The sequence below is a fragment of the Onychostruthus taczanowskii genome, unplaced genomic scaffold (assembly GCF_017590055.1).
Source record: "Onychostruthus taczanowskii isolate IOZ18803 unplaced genomic scaffold, ASM1759005v1 scaffold30, whole genome shotgun sequence".
Lineage (NCBI taxonomy): Eukaryota > Metazoa > Chordata > Aves > Passeriformes > Passeridae > Onychostruthus > Onychostruthus taczanowskii.
In genome coordinates this window covers 4,124,750-4,149,087 of record NW_024500350.1, presented here as the reverse complement: position 1 = coordinate 4,149,087, position 24,338 = coordinate 4,124,750, and the positions used below count along the sequence as shown (strand labels likewise).

Here is a 24,338-nt window from a genome sequence, read left to right as displayed (position 1 = left end):
GTTAGCTTGGACTCTGAAAAGGCAATGGTACTTCAGAAATAATTTCTAGTTACTTAAGTGTCAATTATATTTGCATACAGTAAATCAAAAACTGCTTTTTTGAAAATAAATGGATGCTACCTTTAAAATCCATTATTGTACCAATTACTTGTGATGGTTAAACAGATTTTGGATGACATACAGGTCTTTACTGTATATTAAAGATTGAAAACTTTTCATTCTTTCATCTCTCTAATGCATTTTAATCAGAAGAACATGTGGAGCCCACACAAGTGAAATATACCTGTATGAAGATAGCAGCAAGCTTTATAATTCCAGTACGCTTTAGAAATAAAAAAAGTAACATCAAGACAAATCTTTGAATCCAGGCTAGGGGGAAAAAAACCCCACTTCTTACCTCAGTTGTCTTTAGTCCATTGTCCTTCTGAAAGCTAAACTGATTATGGCAGTTCTCCACCCATTGCTTTATTCTGGCCACATTCTTTAGATGAAAAGGAGTATCCCCCTGGCAAGTGCCAGTTCCATAAAAATGTGGGTTCTCTGCCTGAGTTTGAAAGCCCAAATTTGCACAGATGCTGAGCACATTCCCTCTATAATCCAGGCTCTAACCTTGGTAATAAGCCAATTCCCTTCCCTCTCTGTGACCACTGTGCTTCTTTAAACATGGAGAGGTTCCGTCAGCAATCGCCCATTATGGATTACACTGCAACAGCCCAGTTTGATTTGTTACCCTTCACTGTGGGGGTTCTGCCAGTACAACCCAGCTGTAGGGGAAACATTAAATCAGTCCACCTCCAATCCTATTTTCAGGTGTTTTCTCAGGCTGCTGTTCAGACCACTGCAAATCTGCAAGAAAAATGAGAGTAAAGCAACTCACCTTTTCACCTCACCTTACAAAACTCCCACACTCCTTCAAGGTTGTGTTTTGGATAGAAGGAAGTTGTTCTAACTGTCCTGCAGTAAACTGCATCGTTTCACACTAAAATACTTCCAATGCTACCTACATTTATATTTCAGGGAATACACAAATAGAGAAAAACTTGGAAGTAATAAGAGTACTTTCTCAGTAATCATTTGCTTTTATTTGGAATTTTATGCTATAAAAATTGCAAAAGCAGCTGAGAACTTCTTAAACAGTTAACATAAGGAATGTTTAAAATGCAGTTATTTCACAAAAAATTAGCTTATCTGGTATGAACATAAACTAAGTTCTCAAATTTTGTATCAGCTATAAATTCAGAGAACTATACCTGTTAAAGTGCACAGTTTACATTCAGCATTAAAATAGATAAGGCACTTACTAAAAGATAAAACAGTTATTAACAGGATTAAACAACTTAATTAAAATAAATGGGTAACTATTGCTCATCTGCATTGTAGATGATTAATTTTTCCTTCACCAGAAGAATCTCTGCAGGGCAGGAATATTGAAAGAAACAATTGATCCCCCTCCAATATTTACTGAGTAAAGAAAAGCAACAACAGCAACAACAGAACAAGCAGGGTTTTTTCCTGTTCTGTTAATTACTGATGACAGCACTTTGTGTCCCAGCTTAGGTTCTTCCCAATACAAAAAAACAACTATTCTGTGGGTTTTTAGGAAGAAAATAATAAAGGGAAATCTGTATTAAGTATGTAGGCAAGTAACACTGCACATCTTCAGACATCTATTAAGAGGCCATTTTATGGGAAAAAAAAATTAATATCTCAAAACACCCTTATAGATTTTTAGGGAGATGAACACAGCGGTGAGGCCAAAGAGAAACTGGATTCTGCAGCTTCTGTGAATGTAATGTGTCTTTTTTTACAAGTGGCAGGTCAAGTCTTACTTCATTCACAGGTGAATTTGGAAGTCACATTTTACAGGCGCCCAAAATACTTTAAAATAACCATGCAAGTGACCTTGAAGAACACACAGCTGAACATTTAGGACAAATTGTCGTGGTGTGGAGCCAAGTAACTCTTCAACTTGCACACAGCTTAGTACTCCAACACTAATTACTGTGTCAAAATGCAAAACCTCTTCTGTTATTCACTTGTAGTTATAGGAAGCTCTGCACAGGACCAGCACTAGAGAGTGTTCAGGAAAGGATTCCACCTCCACATTCAGTCTGTGTTCTTTTTAACTTCTGTCTTCAGCACAACATCAATTTCTTCATAAATAGCTCTGAAAGAGGAGGAGTAGGGTGACTCCTACAACACATTTCATTTTGACAAATGGCACCAGGGAAATCCTGCCCGAAGTTTACAGTGTAGCCTCCCTTGCAGGATGCCCAGGTTTCCATGGAAACAAAGAGTCAACCCTGCTCTGATTATCTGATAGTACATTTAATGAGGAAACTTGGATACTGTCACTTTTGATCAAACAAGTTTGGGAACAGAACTGCAAAACACAAGTGGCAAGTGCACCACTGTGCAATTACTGCATTAATTAAAAAAAAAACCAAAACAACAAAACAATGGAAGCTTTGTTGAGATTTCTCTACCTCAAAATACAGTGGCTCCTTAGAAATAAGTTTTGTACAGATAGCTCAATTTTTTATTTTTTTATTTTTTTTGCAATTTACTGTTCAAAAGGGGAGTTCTGCAATTTTATTTTAATTTTTTTTTAGGTTTTGTATTAGTTTGCTGTCTCACTATTTTGGCCTTCTGGAGTGACACAGCACCTATTCCCTTTTGTAGTTTACATTTAAATTAAGGATTTTTTCATATGCAGTAGAAGAATACCCTTTAAAAACCACAATTGCTATGAACAGGAGTTCCTTTGGTTATCTTGTTCCAGAACTACCTGTGCTGAAGTTCAATCAGCTTCCTCCAGCAGGACCCTGACTATATTTCCTTCACCTTTCTATATCACTGGATAAGATTTTAGTAATTTTGATAGAGCATTACTCTTCCATTTTTGCAGATGCCAGTTAATGAGCACACTACAGTTTATTCATTAATTGGTTATGCCAGAATTATTTGAAGAAAACATACAAAGTGCAGCCACTGTCATTTTCATCAATGATGCAGCTGGTCAGTTAACTCAGCCTAAGTAGAGTGGTCTGGTTTTCTTCTCAGAAGAAAAAAACCATTTTGCCTTTGGTAACACAGAATTTTAAAATTCTATTTTAAAAGTTACTTACTCAGTGGGAGCCAAGGGATCGAATTCCATTATCTCATAGTAATGAGGTGACTGTGACTTGTTCTTTGATGTAGCTGAAGAATAAAGAGAAAGACATATCCAGATTTCAATGAGAATGAAAAGCATGATTACTACACGTTTTTTGTGTCTTCCTGAAAGTAGCACATTATCTGCTACAGATTCAGCTGCTTTACTAAATGCTAAAATGGAGAGATGTGTAATGGAATCCATGTGCAATATGACTTTGCCAATGCTTGTTGCTGTTCCCAGTCACTGACAGGCATTATGTAAAGGCCTTAAGTTCTAACAAGAAAAGGAAGCATGCAAGAGGTGATTTGCAGTATTTATTACCTGCTGCTGATGGTCCATTTGATGGCACAGTCTGTCCAGCCTGCAGATTTATTGGGTTCAGAGGCACTGGGCTTAAAAGAGTCGCCAGCTGAGGACATCAAGCAAAACAATGCATAAACAGATTGTTTTATGAGAACTGGTTTGACCTAACTTACATTAATTGCTGGCTTATCTTTAAACTCCCTGACTACTGCAGGTAAAATTCCAAGGCCAACAGTTAGCAACCCAATTAATCTTCATTCTCCACACAACCTTCAAAGCAACATTTAGTGTTCTATATATATGGTACATGTGTATAATTTACTTCTGTGTGACTTGTTCCACCACACAGATTCAAACACCTGCTTTTATCTGCAGTTTAAAATAAAGACTGTGCATGTTTGTTTGGTAGCTGCTTCTTTTCTATTTCATACTGCCTTCATAACATTACCTCAAAGTCCCTTCAGGCTCTTTCCATTCCTTCTGTCATGGGTGCTTCTCTGCAGCATGACATTTGTCCTGCACTGTACTTGGGGTTTAAGTGATTTTTTTGTGGGCTGTGTTTTTGTGGGGGCTTTGAGGTTTTGGGGGTTTTTGTATGTTTGTTTTTAATATCTTATTTGTGATAGAAAGTACACCAGAGTAACATCGTGGCAACAGAAGGAGAGCTCAGCTTGCTTTGCATAGAAACAAATTAAATACAAATAACAGAGCAAGGAAACAAGATTCCACATTAGGATCTGTGGCAGCAAAAGAGGAAAGTTGACCTGGTTACCAAGTAGAATATTCCCTGAGGTATGGAGAAGGGCCACAGAAGAGATCTTTGCATCTTTGCAGTGGGGGTAAATCCAGAAATTCTCATTTGACAGCTGCCAGACAAGAATGATCATCCCGAACACAAGTATTACTCACATTGCTATATGTGTTCACATTGCTATATATGTGTCCAGCTGGGCTGCTTAGACTATTGTTTTGTGCTTCAGCTGCAAATCTAGGAGAGAGCAATACATTGAATAGAAGTAAGAAATGATCAAAACTGTTTATTCTGATTGTTCCATTATTTTTCTGGCTGGTCTGTCTTTCCTGTGTGTCACAACTGAGAGCAGCATGAGCAGATGGACCAGTGTCCCATGCACACGAATTATAAAGATACCTCCCCTGCCTGGAACTCTTTTCCTGACCTGTTTCATGTTTCTCCCTTTTCCTGCCAAAAGTCAGGTACACTTATGTCCATCTATGACAAAACAGTGATGCAGGCATAAGTGTATTTTGAACCCTCTCAAACAATGTCTAGCACGGAGGGAATTTTCACTTGTTTTACTGGACTAATAGGTAAAACCAGTAAATCTGCCTCAGAGATTCCTATGTTTATTAGATGAATTACAGAGCACTAATACCCCTAAGGATCTGTTATCCATTCCCATTCCTTGATAAGGGACTACTCACGGGGACTGATGAGCTTTTATAGGAGTTGCTGCATCCAGCTGTGGGTAAATTGATGGATGAGACCTGGTTTTGTCTTCAGGGTGTGCGGATAGGCCATCTGAAATTCAAAGTGATAATTAATGGTAATTTAAACATTATTATGCAAAAGTAGCTACTTGTACTTGAACACTAAAAGAGTAATTTTTTTGTTTGGAAGGCCTATACAGTGTCTGAAAGGGATTGCTGTTTATCACATGAAAGGCAAAGTTTTAATGACTCTGAAAAGTCTTAGATCCAAGGTATTTATCTCTATATTCAGAGCATCAGCAGAGCTCTACGTGATAGATACCACTTAAAACTCTTGTTGCTATTTGTAAAGGACTGAAATGTAAATCTAGGGGTTTATTCCCAGAGGGACATTCACACCTTTAGCTTTAGTATATGGAGTTCCCTAAAGCAGGTAAAGGAGGGGCTTCTGCAAATAGTAATTCAGGGTACTTAAAGCCAACTCTAACACTCCTGAAAAAACTCCTGTTTCTTCCTGCCAAGTCTACAGAAGAAGCAGCTACCAGAGTGTTTTACAGGCCTCACTGCAGCAGAAAACAGTGCACATTCTATTGCTCAAATCTATGCATAAGGGGAGAAAGATTATTGTAAAAAAATTACAGGCAACCTCGCAATACCTTACAATTTTATTCCTATGGACACACTTCAATTCTTCTTTTAAGAAAATTTAAGGAACATCTTTAAAGTTAAGGACTATCTTTTTTTTCTTTCTTACAAGGAACTTCTGATTCCTCCACTAAGCTCTTGTGGGTTTTAGGGAATCAGAGAGGAACTTCCTTCACACTTACTTCCTGAAGGAGACACTGCAGGGTCCCTTTGCACCACTGCAGACACAGAAGATGGAGAATCTATGGAGAGGCCAAGTAGATCACTTGAGGGAGCAGATGGCTGTTTCCTGTACAGCTTAACATTTGAAAAATAATATGTTATGTGGGGCTTTTCCCAGCGTTTTCGTTTTTTTTTAAGGAACTTGCATAGTTTTAAACAAATTGCTGTTTTCACAAAACATAAACTTTTAAAATCTTAATATTAAGAATCGGTAAGTATTAAGAGAAGATCAGGACTCTGTATGTGTGAAATGTAGCTAATGAAATAAAATATGCTTTTCAGAAAAGATCAATTTCAAAAAAGAAAGAAAACCAGTTCTAAAGTAGAAAATAGAAAGGACTCAATTCTACAAAGCCATTTTGAATGTTTAGATACAGGTTTTATATTCATTTTCTGATCAATCCTGTACAATTCCTTTCATGCTACTTACTTCTGTTAATGAGATTTGATATGTACTTAGGAGACTGATTTTTTCCAGTCCCTTTTTGGACAGAAAAAAAAAATCAAAACCACAATAATGTTTCCTAGGACATAAAAAAGAGCTCCCTTCCTTTCTCCTGTGAATGTGTTGGAATTAAAAACATAGCCAGCCAAAGGCTTTATAAAACCATATGCTTGAATCATACAGGTTTTGTGACACCAGATTAAAAGTAAATAAATAAATAAAAGATGATACATTTTAATGTCAGAGTCTGCTTAATAATATAAAAATGCACAGACTGCACCATTTGGATTATTAGCCAACCCAACAGTGGATCCATCAAGCAAAACCATCCACCTACATAACCAGAATGTAGTAATAGTGGCTTTTCAAGGAAAACAAGACCATCTTCTACATTTTTAAATAATTGTTAGCAGTATTTCAGCATTCACAATGCATTTTCATGTTGAGTCCCAGATGACTGCATAATTATGGCTTAGAAGAAGGTGAAACATGTGCAAAACAACTTTGGGCAGTATAATTAACAACCATAATTATCAATCAATAAAGGACAGTCATTAAAGACTTGCTACAAGCCATTATTCACAATTCAGAAAAAGCTTTGACTCAGGAAAAAAAAATCAATGTAAGAAGTGAATTCTCAAAGTACAGCAGTATTTCAGTCTCTAGATCATTAACAGGAAACAAATGAAAAGAACCTATGGTTTCTCATTTTTTGCATGGCAGATCATTGTGCTTAGCTGGAGAGGCAATAAATCAGCATTTGAATAAATCTCTCTCAAGAGAGATTTATTCAAATGCCCAAGCTTCCCTCTTACATTTGACATTATTTGCTACTTTAGTTACATGAACTTGCATGAAATTCTGCAAGTGAGACTTTAAAAAATCAGTAAGAGTAGTGTCACTCTGCTGTCTCCTGTACCTCTCAACTAGAGAATAAAATCCTGCATCTATCAGAAGTGTGTTTTTCACGAGGAAGAGCAAAAGGAATGTTTGCAGTCCTGCAGTTCAGGAGCTCATCCTTACTTACCTCCTCCCGTTCCCGCTGTATCCTCTGGTTCTCCAGGAAACGAACTCTGTTCCGCGAGAACCTGTTGAAGGTGCAGAGTTAAATGCTCATTCTTACATTCCTGTGCTGTGCTTCAGAAGAACATGAAACCACTTATAATCAACTTTTGATTCTCAAAAGACCCCAGAAGCACCAAACAAGCACTCCAGGTGCTGTCCCTGGGGCACTTGGCTTTATGGGCAATGTGCCTCCCATTCCAGGGCTGTGGTCCTGGTATCTCCTACAACCAACACCAGCTGGTTTGTTCCTGACCCCACATTTGGAGACAGCCATCTGCTTGTTCCTCAACAAAACCAAGGCTCCTCTGAGAATGGTTTCTCTCTGTTCACACTAGGCAGGTAACTGTGAACATCCACTGTGCCAAATCCAATTCCTTCTGACCAGAACACTTCCAGCTGAGTCCCAGGAAGCCTTCTGTCCTCAGAGTTCTGGCCATTTGCTCATGCCCTTCCAGGACAAACCACACACCTGGTCTGGCACACAGCCCTTTGCAATAATTTTTTTACAAATGGAAACAAACAAGAAATTCTACCTGCACAAATATGTACGTTCCAGGAGTGGTAACAGTGCTATTGTGGGTCCAGAGCAGACCCACACGGGTGACACTGAGCACCTGGAAGGTCACTGTGTTTCAGCACCTGGAGCCCTGAGTTGCACGGACAGACGTACGGAAGTTTATCCAACTGCATTTGCTGTTCAGGGTCACTGTACTAGGGAGGACCAGGAAAAGAGTATAGAGGCATGAAGAAACTGCAGTAAAAAAACCTTTCCAGCTGTAGAGAGGAAAGTATTTATCTGAAATCCAGGAAGAACCAAGAAGCTGCAGAGACACTAGAGGGAGGCACTGTTACACACACGAGCTGTTGGTTGCACAGTTGAGATTGCTTTGGATTTAATTTGGATTCCACATTAATAATCAGAAACAGAAAATGCAGCACGACTCATCCTCCAACAACAGGCACAGTGTGAAACACATGCACATTAAAATCAGCTGGCCCTTTAGACACCTCATGGTTCAGAGGGAAATCCATGGAACAAATCTTACACAACAGAAAATTACCCAGATACGTTTTTATACTTATCCACTCTGAAGTGCAATGGATCTGCACTTGGAAGACCTATCATACAAACCATAACATTACACTACTAGAATACAGTAGTTTTCTGTCCAAATTAATCATTCTTTCCATCACCATATCTTTAGTGAGGAATCTGTTGAATTATATCCACAAATTCCTATTCACAGTTTGACGTTCCCAGCCTCAACAGTATTCATCACTTGTAACAAAAATGTAAGCCCACATCTGACTTCAGTGGATTTATACAAAAGCTGAATAAAATTCCTTTTTCTGCTTATTAAAAGGAAAAACCTCCTAAAGGAAGAAGGGAGCACACAGTTCTTTCAGATAGCTGCTGTAAAATCCATCAACACTACAGTAGACAAGATATAAGAGTAAATGAAAACTTAACATCATCATGATTATGCCCAACGTTTATGTCTGACACTTAGAAGAATCAGTGATATTTTCAGATGACTAAATTCTATAAATTTGCTAAATTTAATACAGAACAATTGAACTTGATGCATAATGATTCCTAGAACACTTTTTAGCCATGGAAGAGATCGGCTTCTTAATAAGGAAGGGTGTCTCCTATTAAATCAGAACATTCTCCATAAGTATACTCATGTGATATTTTGGGGAACAACACTGGAATTTTAAGTTGAAAATTAATTTCAGTTTTGCCAGCATCCAGTCATGCTACCAGTGCCATAACAGACAAACACCCAGGATGTCAACAGGAGTACTGCTGTGCTTTCATGTGTGAAAGAAAGAAATATTTTCTGCTGTGAGACAAGCAGAACACTATGTTTCAACCCAGCTGAGAACAGCAAGCAACTCCCCTAAGCATGCAATGAGGCAGAAGGCTGCTCTATGGCCAATTCCTGCAGTAAAGCTGTCAAAATTGTTTAGGAAGGAGGACAAGTATTCTTTTCTGGAAGCACAGACACTTAACAGAGATAAGCACCAGCACCAAAGGATTTGTAGCATCTGTTGACAAATTCACTGGACTGTGCCAAAAAGGGATGTCAAATCCCAAATTATTTTTGTGTGCCTCCATCTGATTTCCTGCCTATCTGTTAACTCACTTTATACCACTCTAACACTTCCTAACTACTTTCCAGAACCATTTCTGAGGTGTTTAGGAGGCAGCAAATAGATAATTTTCTCTTTTTGCAATCATATTTATTTTCTGAATTTTAGGATAAAATCTGTCTCTATGAGAGGATCAACAATAGGCATAGGGAGCATCTCTCCAATAAGTGTATTTATTCAGGTAGGATTCCAAATGTGAGGAGAGGCCCTGCACGTACCTTTCATGTCCCAGGAGGACATTATTCAGATCTTCATTTACTTGTATTAGCTCAACAATCACATCTTCATTCTCCACTGTCACCAACAATTCCATGATCCTCTCCTGCATCATCCGACAGGTCTTGTACAGTTTCTGCCCAAGGCAAGGGGAGGAAAAAAATTAGAAATCGTGACTGTGGTCTCTCAGTGTGTCCATTCTGGAGATGAATGATAAGACACTCAAGCACTGCAGAATCACAGGTAACATTCCTTAATTTACACAAACCACACAGGTACCAACCACTGCAAATAGAACAATGTCCCTGTCCTTGATCTCTGCAATGCAAGGTCACAACTCCCACCACCACATCACTCCTACACAATCCTTACCTCTCGACCCACCTTCATTTCTAAAGATATATATGTGTCTCTAGAGTGTAAATTAAAAATTGCAAAATAACAGAAACCCCTCTGGGTGATGTAAAGCCAATGTGATTTGCTCCTGCTTGAAGCTGATTAAACTCAGCAGGATACTTGGACATAATCCTGTTCAATGTCTGCTTTAATAAAAGAAAATATTAGTCTAAAGGTCAGAAGTGCTCTGTGACAGTCTCAAGCTCCAACAATTCGTTTAAGTCGGAAGTCTGGATAAACTTAATCTATAGATTTTTGAGAAAGTAACACAAATCTTAGAGAATCATCAGATAGGAGAACTATGAGAGTTTATTGAGCAGAATTTTGCATTATTGCCCAGTGAAATGGAAGACAGTCTGTTTATATTACTCCCCTCTGCAGATTTTGCATGTTCAAAGAAACAAATTCTTTAGCAACAGGAATTTTAACTCAGCCAACATTTTTTCTCTTCCACACTACATTTGCAAATGCAAGCTGACTCTGCTTAAAGAAACAAAAAAAAAAAAAAAAAGGAGGGGGGAAATGACTATTTGCACAATACTGCTCAGAAATTGCTTTGATATTCTAAGTGATCTTTCCTCAAAAACATATAATACTTCATGTAAATCAATTATTTATTTTAAAAGAAATTTGCACCCCTTTGGTAAATCTGTGTCAGGATTGCAGAGTGCTGTACTTTTCAGTACTGTAGCTTCACAACCCAGGATAAAACACAAAAAACTAATGTCTGTATTGTCACCCTAATGTCTGTAATTACATTTAAAATCTCCCCAACTGCACACTTTAGTACATGATCCACATTTAAAAAATGTGTATTTCTAAAGACTCCGTTACACAAGCAGACTGGCAATACTCAACAGAGAAGGAAATTGAGATACTAATTTCAGGCATGGATTTGCCTGAAAACTGGAGTTTTACAATGATGGAGTAGCAGCTGGAATAACAGTCATCAGTGATTCCAATACATTTGTGCTAATTCTTACCAGCTGCTGATCTGGACCCAAATTCCTGAATATCCATCCACTATTTGTTCATTATGTCTATTCACCACCCAGTACAAAAGTTTGTTACTCTTTGGCTGACCCTGAACTATTTTTTAACTACAGTGGCCAGCACACAATTTCCAGTGAAATGTGATATCTTAAGTCTTGTCCTAAACAGGGTGGGGAAAAAGAAGAGCCTGGCCACTAATGAATAAAAAGAACTGTAAACACTGACTAAGTTCACCTTGCTACAGTTTTTATTGAGGGACTCCAGATAATCTGAAGTACTAAAATCAATGCCTCCAACTCACTCAAAGTCTAAACAAGCAGCTCTTTTAATAAAGAATTTTATTCTGTGACAACAGAAGTCCAATCCAAGCTATACTAGGTAGTGCCACAAACAAAAAGAGAACATTAAGCATTGTTCAAGGATTAAGTTGGCTGTGCCTGATGTTTTACACCACTCTGTGCATGGGGGAAAAAGAACAGAAAGAAAAACAGTGAAAGGAATGAGTTTTCATTCACTCTCCTACATATGGGAACTCCACACCCTGTCCTCAACCTTTTGCCAACAATTTTATTACTGGGAGTGTCAGTAAGAATCCAGTGGTTTAATGTGGGCAGGTGAATCTGTGCACCCACATACAGAAGTGCCATGGCAGGAGGCAGGAAATAAAAGACAAACTTTTTCTACTTCCCAACCTTGTCAGGGACTGGACACAGCTGGTCAAGAATAATCAACCAGTGTATTCTCAACAGCACCCAGTAAGAGTTAATTGCACAGGAAAATTTCTACACTGGGGAGGAGAAGCACACTCAAGGCTTGTAAAAATTAGATCAGTTCTTCAAAACACTTAATGCTGCAAAACTGTCAAAAATGCTTCCTCATTGTAGGAGTTTGGAGGTAAGGCTGGAAACAGAAGGATGCAGCAAAAGCTTTTTAAGTTCTCAGAGACAACATGAAAGTGAAAAGCTTCCATTAACACAGGTCACTATTGCAATGCTGAAGTAATACTACACTTTTAATTTCTAAACTGGAAAATACAGCATAAGCACATAATATCACAGAAGGAGCATGTACAGGTTCACTGTCCCATCACTGGACTATTGCAATACACTTCCTTCAGGCTACACTTAAAGAGCACATGAATTCCTCTGCAGCACAGCAAGCTCCCAATCTTTGAGGTCACACACATAAAGCCAATGCTTCATATTCTTCACTGGCCCCCAGTCTGCCCCTAAGGGACTGGTGATAATAAAGAGAGCTCTGCAAACTCCAGGATGGATATGAGTGACACTGTGTCACCATCTATTCTCCAGCTGGAATGTTCTCGGGGCTGTTTGGCAGAACATGCTCAACAGAGAACGTTCCATTATGAAATTCCTTTGCCATTGGAATTCCCTAGAGCTTAAATTTGCATTGCAAGCTGTATCGTCCTTTCCTGACCATTGAGATGTCAAAGGGAAGGTGAAATAGATGAAAGAAAGCTGCGCAAAACGAGAGACAGAAACCTGTTGTGGGGTTCCATTTGTCAATCTGAATCCAGCTGTTAAAAAACAAGATATAACTCTTTAAAAAGCAATGACAACCAAACCAATAGCCCCATCAATGAATTATCATGTACCTGTAAAAGATTCATATCATCCGGATTTTCAGAGCCAGGAACGTTTTCTTTCAATATTGATGACATGACTCTCACGTTCATTTTTGCCATATCCAGTTCACTGTACAGTTTCCCAATCTGTTGGAATTCAATAGGAGAATATTGTGTAGGTGAACAGAGCATGCAGAAAAATTTTTACCTCTAATACACCTTCTTTCCCATTAGGTATAATATGCATTATTATTACTATTACTAAGCAATATTTTACTCTGGTAACACAACATGGAAATGAATAGAATTAGTTCAGCTTTTAAATGTGCACTCAAACTAAGACCCAACCCTGACTTGTTTTCCTTACAGTAAATCCTTCTCACTGATGTTACTGTTACTCCTTTTAGTTACACAGGACACGAAGGAATGCAAGAGAACTGTCCTTTCCTTCCTGCTTTTCATAATAACCTCTTCACCAAGCCTTATGGGAAATAAGTTTGGCTTTCTCGCTGATCTCTGAACAAGCTTTTACCAATTTCATGAGAGCACCGCAAGATGTGACTGGATATCCCCACACTCGAGCAGCACCTGCACAAAGCCAGCAGGAACCCAGAGCTACACCCAGTGCGGAGGGTCCCTCCAGGGGCACCCAGGCTGCTCCAGCCACAAACTCACAGCACATTTCAGGAGAACCCACCCTCCCCTAAAGCTGCAGTGTCGCACCTGCTCCGGAGTCAGGAGCAACGTTGGGCCTGTGGGAAGAGGCAGGAAGGAACGTTTGGCAGGGCTGGCAGAGGATGGGGATGACTTCGCACAAGGCTGGGGTGAAATCTGTGAAAACAAAAAAAAACCAAAAAACACAGCTTGGGTTGAACAAAATTGCAGCAGGCATCCTGCTGAGAGAGGAACATCACTCAGACTACACAACCGGGCAGGAGCTTCCTCATCATCAGTGCTCCCAGGGAATTTGTTGGGTAAGTCCTATTAAAAAAATAAATCTATGGCTATTTTGTAATGAAATGAGGCTTGGAAATCAAATATTTTTAGAAAGGGTTTGCAAATAAGTTCCATCACAGAATGAAGTGGGAATGGCTTAAGAACAGGTTAGCAGGGAATAATTAAGGCATCTAAGAGCAAAGAGTCCTTCCCAGAGTGCCACTGCAATTTTGCAGTGAAGGACAATTTGGAAGGTGATCACACTGGGAAGGAGTAGAAAGGCTGGAGCGTTGAGTCTGGGTCTCTGCAGAAGGTAAAATACAGAAGTCTCCTGGACTGAAAAGCAGAAACAGTCTGAGAGAGCTTCACATGCATTGCATCTGAACTGACAGCTAAAAAAATTCAAATGTAAACCCCAGCCTGCACTATACACGACAAACCCTTTGCTTCCTGGAGACTTAAGGTAAAAACTGTGTTCAGGTCTGCTAAGACAAACAGAAGGTTTGCCACTGATTTTTACTGGCAAGTACAAATCATGAGGTAGACAAAATAACCTCTAATGCACTAGATGAAGGAAAAAATTGTAAGACAAACAGAAGGTTTGCCACTGATTTTTACTGGCAAGTACATGAAGTAGACAAAATAACCTCTAATGCACCAGATGAAGGAAAAAATGAGTATCTATTGAGAGCATTCTTCACACAGCTTGTTCAAACAACTTTTAAATACATAAGCTTTTGCACACTCCACTATTCAACCAGAAGATCAAACTCAGGATAAATCTGAATTATTCCTGTCTGCACTGATTACAGACATCAAACTCTGTAAATGCAAGATTCCACACAGTGGTGGATGGCTTTCACACTGCCCAAAGCTCTTGTGAAAATTCATCTAAAAAAAAAAGAAATCTAGAACGAATGGCATTAAACCATGTACTGTATTTCCAGCTGCTGCACAATGTTCAAACCATACTTATATTTAATGTCCTAAATTCCACACAATACTACCTAAGACATAGGCTTAAACAACACTTACTGTGCAAAGCTGGAGAGATATGCAGACAATAATATTTTCTTATAGATTTCTACATCTCTCCATTTAATCTTAAAGACAGATGATGCTTATAATCTCAACAGTATGTGTTTTTGTGAAAATCTTACTAATTTTTGTTGAGGCTTTCAGAAGCTGACAAGTTTGGAGCACTAAGCACTCATTTATTTTGAAGTAAACAGTATGCACAGATCTTTTAAAGTCTCAAGACAGAGATGCTTCATTTCTGAGAACATATCCATGAATCTGTACTTGAAAATGAAATAAACTACTATATAGGTCAGGTTTCTTCATTGTTATCTTAGCTGTTACAACTGAAACTGATTCCTGCTCACATGCTTAATTAATTTGGTCATATTCTGCCCTGAAGCATTTAAATAAAAAAAAAACAGATCAAACACACCTTCTGTGTCCCATAAATTAACACATCCCATTTCTCAAGTGTCCTTGTGTATCCTCACCTTAGATCCACCACTGCTAGTGTCAGAGGATGGAAACTCCACTCCTTTCTTCAGCAATTCTAGGTAAACTTCTTTTACTTCGCTCACATCCACCATCCCTTGAAAACCTCGTGCCCAAACCTGGTTTTGAAACATCAGGGTCAGTAACAGTCACAGAAATGGCCAGTCAGTGGGTCAGACAAATGCTTTTAAAACATATGGTCCTAAAGACAGGTCATTCCCTTCTTCCACTTTGGATACCTCCATTCAGTACAACAGGAACCACAACAGCTCCAGAGTTAAGGTCTGCTTTCAGAAGAGGTTCCAAGAATTTAAACAGCTTGCACAATTAAACATTTACCCCACGGCAAAGACACCGTGAACACTCACAGTTTACTCCAGACTCACCATGATAAAGGTCAGGATTTTCTCCTGCATATCAATGGGCAGGTTGTATCTTGGGTTCAGCAGTTTCACCAGCTTGTCTTTGCAGAAATCCTTCTTCACAACTAAAGACTGGAATCTTGGGCCGCAGTTCTCCATACACATCTCAAGCAGCTGCACACACAAAAACCCTTTGATTACAAAAAGAATGAGGGGGAAAGCCCCACAGCTTGACAGCTTTTTTTTTTGGGTTTTTTTGTTTGTTTGTTTGTTTGTTTGAAGGAGTTATAGGGAAGAGTAGGAATGGATATGAACAGATAGCTGCTCACTAGAATGCCTGATGAGGTCACTTGAGGGAAACAGCAGCTCCCTGTGTGCTCTGTTATACCTGCACAGTCCAAAGGAGCTGTGCCAGCCACAGTGACACTACTTTTAACACTTGTGTCTATGTCACAGCACTTACTGAACACACAGTACCTTAACAGCAGGAAATCTGCCCATATCTTAAAAAAATTACTTGTAGAGGTTCAGCAATAGAATCAGTTCACTGCCTAGCACATAGGTACCCTGGTCTGACAGATTCTGAAGAGTTCTGCAAGAGAAGACAATCAAATTACTAAATGCTTGTCCTCTAATCTGCCCTGTAAGTGAGAGACTAATGATAAAAATAGGAAAGAACAGATTCACCAACTTGGAACACAATTTCTCCACGTTTCAAAGGTCACATTTATTTGAAACAGATGAGCTGAAATGTTCCAATTCTCAGATTCATCCTCATGAGGGAAGTCTACTTCAAAACCATGGTTCAAATGCTTAGAGCAGGATCCCTGCAAGCACTGTGCCTGCCCCATCAAACACAGCAGGATGTGGTAATGACATAATACTTCTCCCTTGTACATCTGGAGGTGGCTGATTACAATTCTCATTTTGCAGAAGAGATGTCAAAAACTGCCATCACATCCCAGTCACCTGGGACTTGACAGGAAACTGGGATCAATCAGATCAGGAGCAGAAACAGGAACAGAACTCATCTTGCCTGGCCCAAATCTGAAGATGGATGATGACCCACACAGGGTAAGATTGTCACTCTTGTGATTCTTTCTCTTCAATTGTAGCTTCATTTTCCCTCCCAGCGTAAGAGGGAAGATGGAAAGGTGAAAGCAAAGGGATGACATTAACAGAAGGCTGCAAAATTTAATGGGTTTGGAGACAAAACTTCCCCTGAATCATGTCACAGACAGAACATGTTCTCAAAAGGATGCATGTATTTAAAGGGATGATATTGTGATCTTGATAAAAGTAGGTTAAGCATACTTTCCTATTCAGAGCAGACTACATTTGACTAAGTGAAATAATTTTAGTAACTCATTTTTTGGCCCCAATACTCAGGGATTTTTCTCCCAGTGTGATCAGGAACTTACAGGACAACACGCTGAACACCAGAAGAAAATATACTGCCAAAATGAAAACAGGGTAGAACAAAGAGACACTGACAGACTGCTGTGCAAAAAGCTAACTGAAAGATAATTACAAAAACATCTTGGCTCAAAACATTACTTTTCACAGAGAGTACATGAAACATATGCTAATAAGTCAAGTAATTTGCCTGTGCAGTACTTCAAAGATGCTTTGTGTAAAATATTTTCAACCCAGTGCATGGGAAACTTGTTATACTACGCCCTATTATTAATTCCCTACTTAGGGGACTGAGTATTTACCCACTAAATGAAAGTACTGAACTAATGGTCTGGATCCTCCACTCAATTATGCCAGCCCAGCCCACTCACTCAGGGAAAAACCTAAGCTTGTATAAGAAAAAGAAGAATTTGACTCAATTATTTTTAACTGGACTATCCATGAACAAGCCACTTTCATGCTAATAACACCTTTCATTAGAATTTCCCTATGGGTATTTATTGTGCAAATAAGACTCCAGTGCAAATAGGACTTCACAGTCCCAAGCACTTCCACTGGAAGGAACAGATCCAAGCTGGCCAAGCCAACCACTGCTCCACACAGCACAATGAAAACTCAACAGAAACATGTTTTAATAACAAAACTGGCAAATTAACTTCAAACAAACCATTAAACTTCCTGTCAATGGCAAACAGGATGTGAGAAGTGCTGGAATTGACAGAGCTGCTGTGTTCCAGGATAACTGATCCCAGAGATCTGCACTCAGCAAAAGATGCAGACTGTGTAATCCAAGGCTTCTGGTTTACAGCACTGAATCACAAAACTCAAATGATAAAAGGCATCTACAGAGAGGTGAGCTAAGCTGTGAAGCAGAAACAAAAAACAGGAGAAGTTGGTGAGTACAGCAGAAAGTCAGGTATGTTCCTTATCAAGAGACCTCACTCAGGTTTCAGGACTCACTGCACACCTAAAGCAGCCAGGTTTGGTGCATAAAGCTGAGCAATGGGTGCAGCTTGTGAGGGACACTTCTCAGACCCAAGGTGGCTGCAAGAAAACCCAGATGAACAGCCTGCTTCTTCACATTTCTGACTCAAGGGGAACAAGCCATTAATCCATCTCCAGGATTACACTCCATTGAACACATCCTGATGCCTTCCCAGCTGAGGTTTGGAACTGCAATGTGCTCTTTCCAAGGCCAGCACTTAAACCAAACCGGTATGAGCAGCTCTTTCAGCTGCCACTCACCAATTACACTCAGGGGCTGGGTACACTTGATCAAGGTTCAGCATTTCAAAAACTGAATTTTCAGAAGTCTTGAATTTTTCAGATTTCACATTTCAAACACTGAGATTTGGATTTCTTTTGCTCCTACTTGATGCCCTCTTCTTTTCTTCTTTGTAAGCATATACCATAAAGTATAATAAAATAGAGCAGTACTCTTTTAACTGAGGAGCTGGAGGACTCTCTCATGCTTTTGTTTTTAGATCCTCTGCTTTGTAAAATGTTAATTTAACAAACTAAATCTGAAGACCACATGTGCCATGCTAAATTTTTTCTGCATCAGAAAAATTACGCATGATTAAAGGGAAAAGTAGAAATATTCTTAGGAAAAAATACCTATCAAAATTTAATTCTAGGCAATTACAGAATGGCTTATGTTGGAAGGGACCTTGAAGATCATCTAGTTCAAATTCCCCTGCCATTCACTAGAGCAGGTTGCTAAAAGCCCCATCCAAGCTGCACTTGAACATTTCAAGGGATGGGGCATCCACAATTTCTCTGGGAAAATGACTTCCTTTAAAATATTTTCCAACAATATAATACAGAGGTGAAACAGTAATTTAATCATAAATTTCTGCCCACTGCTTTGAATGCAGGAGTGAGAGGGACACATTCAATAAATAATTTCCCCATGTGCTGTTCAGCTCCTGAGGTCTCGCAGGGATCAGATCTGGGGCACTGCAGCAAACGCTTCACAAAACCAAGGGAGCTCTGTGCAGGTGACTGAACAGCTGTCTCAGTACTCATTACATAAACAGGATTTATGTATCTAAAGTCTACCAGCAATAAAAAGCCAAGTAAGACACACACAGTCTGCTGGATTCCTGCCTGAAAGTTCTAATCCTCTTCACCCTGATTGCACAACCTGCAGTGCCAGCCCAGATCTCTCCGTGTTATCAAAGACCGGGCATGAGGCAACTCCATGGCCTGACACAAACACCTCCATCCATGTGACTTCACAGGAACTTCAGCAGCTCAGAGAACCTGAAGCCAAGCCACAGCCAGCACATTATCCAGCTGGCACTCAGCCTTCTTCCTCCAAGTAAACAAAGCATCATCCAGGAGCGAGGAGGAGGAACACACCGTTGAGACTCAGCACATCCCAGTAACAGAATCAGGGCTAACGTGTGCAGTTGAGCTGCCTCCATGAAGATTTTCCACTCAGTGTGCATCCTCTGGGAATAAGCTCCTTAAGCATCTTCATTAGAAATATTAAATTCAAGGATGTCAAGGTTGAATAGATAGAAGTGGATCAAAGCGCACTTCTCTAAGAAATGTGATTTGTAGATACTTCTTACTTTTATCTAATGTAGGGAGGAAAGACAATCTGATGTAGAGTCTCAAAAGCTAGAGGACCACACTTACTGTAAGAAACACAGGCACTAACAGTTCATCCAAAAAGAACCCTTATTTTTGCAAAACTCTAAAATTTTTAAGAGATGAGAGTTGCACAGGGAGGGAAGGGCTTGCGTTTCAGGGATTGAAAATTATTTCTTTTTTTCCATTTGCAATTAATTGCTATTGTCATCAAAGCATTTCAAAATGGAAAACAGGAACAATTTCATTAAGGCAATTAAGAAGATAAAACCAGAAGATATAGCACATAGGAAGAATGATGTGGGAAAGGTAAAAGCCACACATGGCCAGCAATGAGGTCATCAAAGGAAAGATTTTATACATGCTAAAATTATGGCAGTACTGGTTAAAAAAAAAAAAAAAGAAAAAAGAAAAAAAAAAAAGAAAAAAAAGCCAGAGGCAGAGGGACAGAGGGAGAGGCAAAGTATAAAAGATCTTATTTGAGAACTAAAACTAGACAGAGAAAGAGTTAGATGAAAGGCTGGAACTGAATTAAATTAATTAAAAAAAAAAAAAGGAGAAAAGATTAAGGAATACAGGGATAAGAACTCTGCAAACAGAAAACAGCAGCTGGGCCAAGAGGATGTGACTGCCTGGCAGGCAAGTTACAGGTGTGCATGGGAGTGGGTGAGGACAGAGAAAGGGGCTGGAACAGAACAGGAATTGCACTCCCAGCTGAACCTCCTGCATGCTCCATCTGCAATACAGCGAGCTCCCAGGTCAGCGTGATAAAGTTCTTCCTGGGATAGACCTGGACCAAGATCCTTCTCCCACTTTTACATACTCAAAAGCTAAGCTATAGTGTCACCTTGGGTATATCTGAACTGTAAATACTCAAGGAACAGCTCCCAAACCTGAACCCTGGGTTATCAGCAGAGACTGTGTCAGATAATCACAACCTCGCTGCACAAGGGCTGCAGAGACAGACCTGGTACAGGGATTGCAGGTACAATGGAAAGCCAGTGTTCCCATTATGCAAACACACAGAACACACAAAAATGTGACTCATGAGACAGTGGAGGAGGAAGCCAGGGAAGAAGTGCGGAAATGGAGTGAGCTCAATGTCTATATTGGCATGCTTAAAAATTATCTGCATCTCCAACTTGTTAGGAGACACTTGGGCAATTGCTAAGCAACCTACAATTTGGCACTATCCATCACCCATCTTCTTTAATCACTTCTCAGCATATCATGATATAGATTATGATTTTGCACAACAAATACCAAACTCATGAGTAACAGTACTCCAAGTGATGCAGATAGGCCTTTAAAACCTCAACAAAGGAAATGGTGAAGAAAATACTTTTAGCCAATTAATAAAAAAAACCTAAAATCCTCAGATTTTAGATGTGACTCTTGTCACAGTAGCATCACTGGTAGTCAAGAGTAATTTAAGCCAGGAACTCAGGACTTAGGACAGTATTAGAACTTTCTGCATTAACATAATCAAGTAAATCTTAAATTGTTTGCAATCACAACAGCTCCCCAAACCCTGGGGCAGTTCAGGAACACACTCAGATTCTAAATGTCAAGCGAAGATATTCCCAACACCCCAACCTTTAGCCATAACATCTGAATTTCACACAGCTCACTCTGCCTCTTGCTCCCTTACTTAACTCACCATGGTTACCTTTTCCTTCAAGTTTATCATTTATAAGTGATAACATTTCCTTTTACCAAGCACGTATCAGACATTCCACCAATGCTGCACACTGTGCTTAGTCTGACTAAGATCAGCACCACAAGGTGAGTAATAGAAAGGTCAAATGTAGCTTTTATGTAATATCCTAACCTCTGTGTCTTTCACAAACAGGTGGAGCTCTCACAGGACAGTCACTGGAGCAAATAAGAACTATCCTACTTTTACACAGAAGAAGTTGGCTTCCTCCACCCCCCCCAAACGATTTTGCATCATCCAGGAGTCCATGGAATGCCAACAAACCATCTGATCTGCACTGTGGCAGTGCTGTACACACAAACAACAAAGACTGAAAACATCCTGGAGAGTTGTGTCAGGGATAATTTGCATGCCACCTTATCGTTTAGACTGTTTGCCTTCTTAGTGTCTAATTAATATAAATATAGCTGTACTTACAGACAAGGTAAGCTTGATCTCCTTGTGGTTACAGTTTTTTGAAAGCTTCTTCTTCAGTGCTTTAACTGCATCTTTAGGTCTGTGACAAGAAATTAATGAGGAAAAGTTACCAGTGAAGTTTTCTAGTTCATAACTTCATCCAAGAACCAAAAATACCAGCCTGAGATACAGGACCAAATCCATCCCTGTACTTACACCCACATAAAACCAGAGCAATTGCCCCATTGATTTCAACAAAATCTCTTCTGCACTGAAGTAGAGCAACAAAGCAGTGAATCAGGTTTGTTACTGCAGACTGTGCATTACTCCAGAGACTTGTGCAGAGAGATAAAGTTCTTCTCCTCTGCAACATCTGCTTCAAAATGATATTTTTCCACTGTGGTAGAATAGAAATACTTATCTAGATTTTAGTGCCACAAAAGGAAATATCAACTTCCAGATGTATCAAGAGTTGACTGGCAGTTTTCATGTATGATGCAATTAGAAAATATTCTCCTAGGAGTTCTGTCAGGAGTAGGGGTGTCATGGATAACTTCCAATCTTATAATTGCAGGATGCACTTAACTCATCTGAGTAACTACCATGGATGCATGGACAGAGATAGGGGCATTTCTAACCCAGCCATTTTCATTTCTATATATACACCCCGTATCTTTTAACTATCTGTGTAGGAGGAAAAGGGTGGAAGATGGTATCGAGGTTATCACATGTGGGAAGCAGTTTTGCCTCATTAATATGGACTACTTATAGTGTACAATTATTAGGGCCAGCCCAACACTCATGATCAACATAAACAAGATGTCCTAATGTCTCTTTAGGATCTCTCTAGAATCTAAGATGGAGCAATAGGCCTAAATACAATGTTTCACTTAAAAAAAAAAAAAAAGAAATCTTTGTTGAAAACATTTCAAAGTCAATGAAATTAAGTGGGTGTTTACCATTACTGCATTTCTTTGTTTGAAGTGCTATACTTCACATGAAAAAAAAAGAAAAAAATAGGAGATGTTTCTCTATTTTTCTTAATCATATGTCATACCTAGGCACATCCACAGAGCAAGTGACAGGAGCGGAGAAGTTTGCCTTGCAGAGAGCTGTACTACAATCCCACTCCTGCTTGCTTCCCCCACTGAAGCATCTGGAAATGCTCTGGTCAGGAGCTGGATATTACATTAAAATAACCATTTGCCTAATTAGATGCAGCAGTTCTGCTGCTCCTACTATCCTGTTACAGACTGTGACTAGTAGTAGCTGCCTAGGAGGAAGTTACAAGGAGCTCCTCTGCAAGCCTAAGCTGAGCACAAAAGGAAACAGTTTATTAAAAAAAAGGCTCTGTTGCATGGAAACTTCACATAAAAACTAACACTGAGGGTCAAAGCGTGCTGTTGCTTATGGCAATAACCAGAAGGAAGTCATTATTACTGACATTCCAAGCACTAAGAACCACGGGTGAGAGCGTGGAATCCAAAACAAGGAGAGGAGAGAAAAGCTGATACAGAAAAAAAAGACACCTGTGCAGAAAGTAAGCCACACCTCATTGTTCTGGAGAAAACTCTTTAGCCAGTGTTAAGATATGCCACTGCTAGAATGAGTTCTCACAATGCAATGCTGAAGCAGATCCTACATGAGAACAAGTTTCCGCTTTTCCCTTTTTACAGGTGGAAACAAAGAAGTTCAGAGCAGCAAGTGGCTGAGCAACCCTGGATGTGGCTGTCCGGTGCAGGAGATCAGCTCAGCGCTGGGAGCACAGCAGGACGGGATGGATCCTCTGCACAGGATCCCAGCCCGCATTCACCCCGGCCAGGCACAGCCGGGCACAGACACTGCACGGCGGGCAGCTCGAAGGCAAAAGCCAAGAGTATTAAATAGTGCTGTGAGCACCCAAGTTCTCAAAGCCTTTTTCCAGGTGGGTTTGCAGAGCATACCTTCAGCCTGACGAGCAGTACAGGTTGTACAAAACACAACTCATACTCAGAAAAGAAACCTTTGTCACCACCTTTCTCTACCGTGTGTCCATGGGGAAGAACCTCCGAGCCTAACCCGTAAAAGCCCCGATGGCTTTGAGACAGGCAAAGCTTTTCCTTGGGAACCAAAGCCACCTGCTCCCTGCGCTATTTCCTTTGGGGTCACTTCACACCAGCGTCCTACGCCGGCTGCTCGATGTCGCCCTGCCCTCGAGCGACGCCGATGCCGCCTCCGCGCCCCGCAGCCCCCCGGCCCGCTCGCTCACCCCTCCTCCGTGGCGTTGATCACGTCGCAGATGTGCATGAACTGTCCCCACTCCTCCGTCTGCAGCGAGCCGAGCGTCGCCCGCTCTGAAAGGCCAAGGGGAGCCGCGGGTCAGCCCCGGCGGGGCAGAGGGGGCGGCGCGGGGGCACCGCTGGAGGCTACTCACCGACCAGGCTGCCCACGGCGGTGCCGAACGGGTCCCTCGGAGCCTTCCCGAAAGCCATGGCCGCTGCCGGCAGCGTCCCGCGGGCTCTGCGGGGCGGCAGCCCCGGCCCCGCCGCCGGATCCGGCCGCTCCCTCCCGCCCCGCCGGGCGCTCCCTTCCTGCGCTCGGGCGGGGCCGCCTCCAGGTGCTGCCGCGGCCCCCCCAGCCCGCTCCCGGCACCGCCCCGCCGCGGGTCGGGTCCCGCCGGGCCTGCCCTGGGATAGGGCTCCCCGGACACCCACCGGGGCTGCGCTTCCCCCCGGGCATCCCCTGGCATAGGGCTCTGCCCGACACCCGCCAGGCAAAGCTTTTCCTTG

At 40.6% G+C, this 24,338-nt stretch overlaps 1 protein-coding gene across 1 annotated transcript; it reads right to left on the bottom strand.

Annotated features, from left to right (window-relative positions):
* Positions 1 to 1,060: 1,060 nt before the first annotated feature.
* Positions 1,061 to 24,101, bottom strand: TOM1L1 (target of myb1 like 1 membrane trafficking protein). Its single transcript, XM_041409216.1, has 15 exons — positions 23,984 to 24,101; positions 23,819 to 23,903; positions 21,592 to 21,670; positions 15,468 to 15,617; positions 15,081 to 15,200; positions 13,357 to 13,464; positions 12,664 to 12,780; positions 9,662 to 9,795; positions 7,249 to 7,309; positions 5,737 to 5,851; positions 4,904 to 5,000; positions 4,370 to 4,448; positions 3,479 to 3,566; positions 3,129 to 3,201; positions 1,061 to 2,167 (listed from the first exon to the last, which is right to left on the bottom strand). Exons 1-15 carry the CDS (start codon positions 24,039 to 24,041, stop codon positions 2,107 to 2,109), a joined length of 1,425 nt encoding a protein of 474 aa, XP_041265150.1. The 5' UTR covers positions 24,042 to 24,101; the 3' UTR covers positions 1,061 to 2,106.
* Positions 24,102 to 24,338: the final 237 nt, after the last annotated feature.

Coding starts and splice junctions, on each gene's coding strand:
- TOM1L1 (XM_041409216.1), bottom strand. CDS start 24,041: ATGGCTTTCGGGAAGGCTCCGAGGGACCCGTTCGGCACCGCCGTGGGC. Junction 15,618..21,591: donor AGATCAAGCTTACCTTGTCT/GTAAGTACAGCT, acceptor TTGTGTGTGCAG/CTGCTTGAGATGTGTATGGA. Junction 3,567..4,369: donor ATGTGAACACATATAGCAAT/GTGAGTAATACT, acceptor TGATGTCCTCAG/CTGGCGACTCTTTTAAGCCC.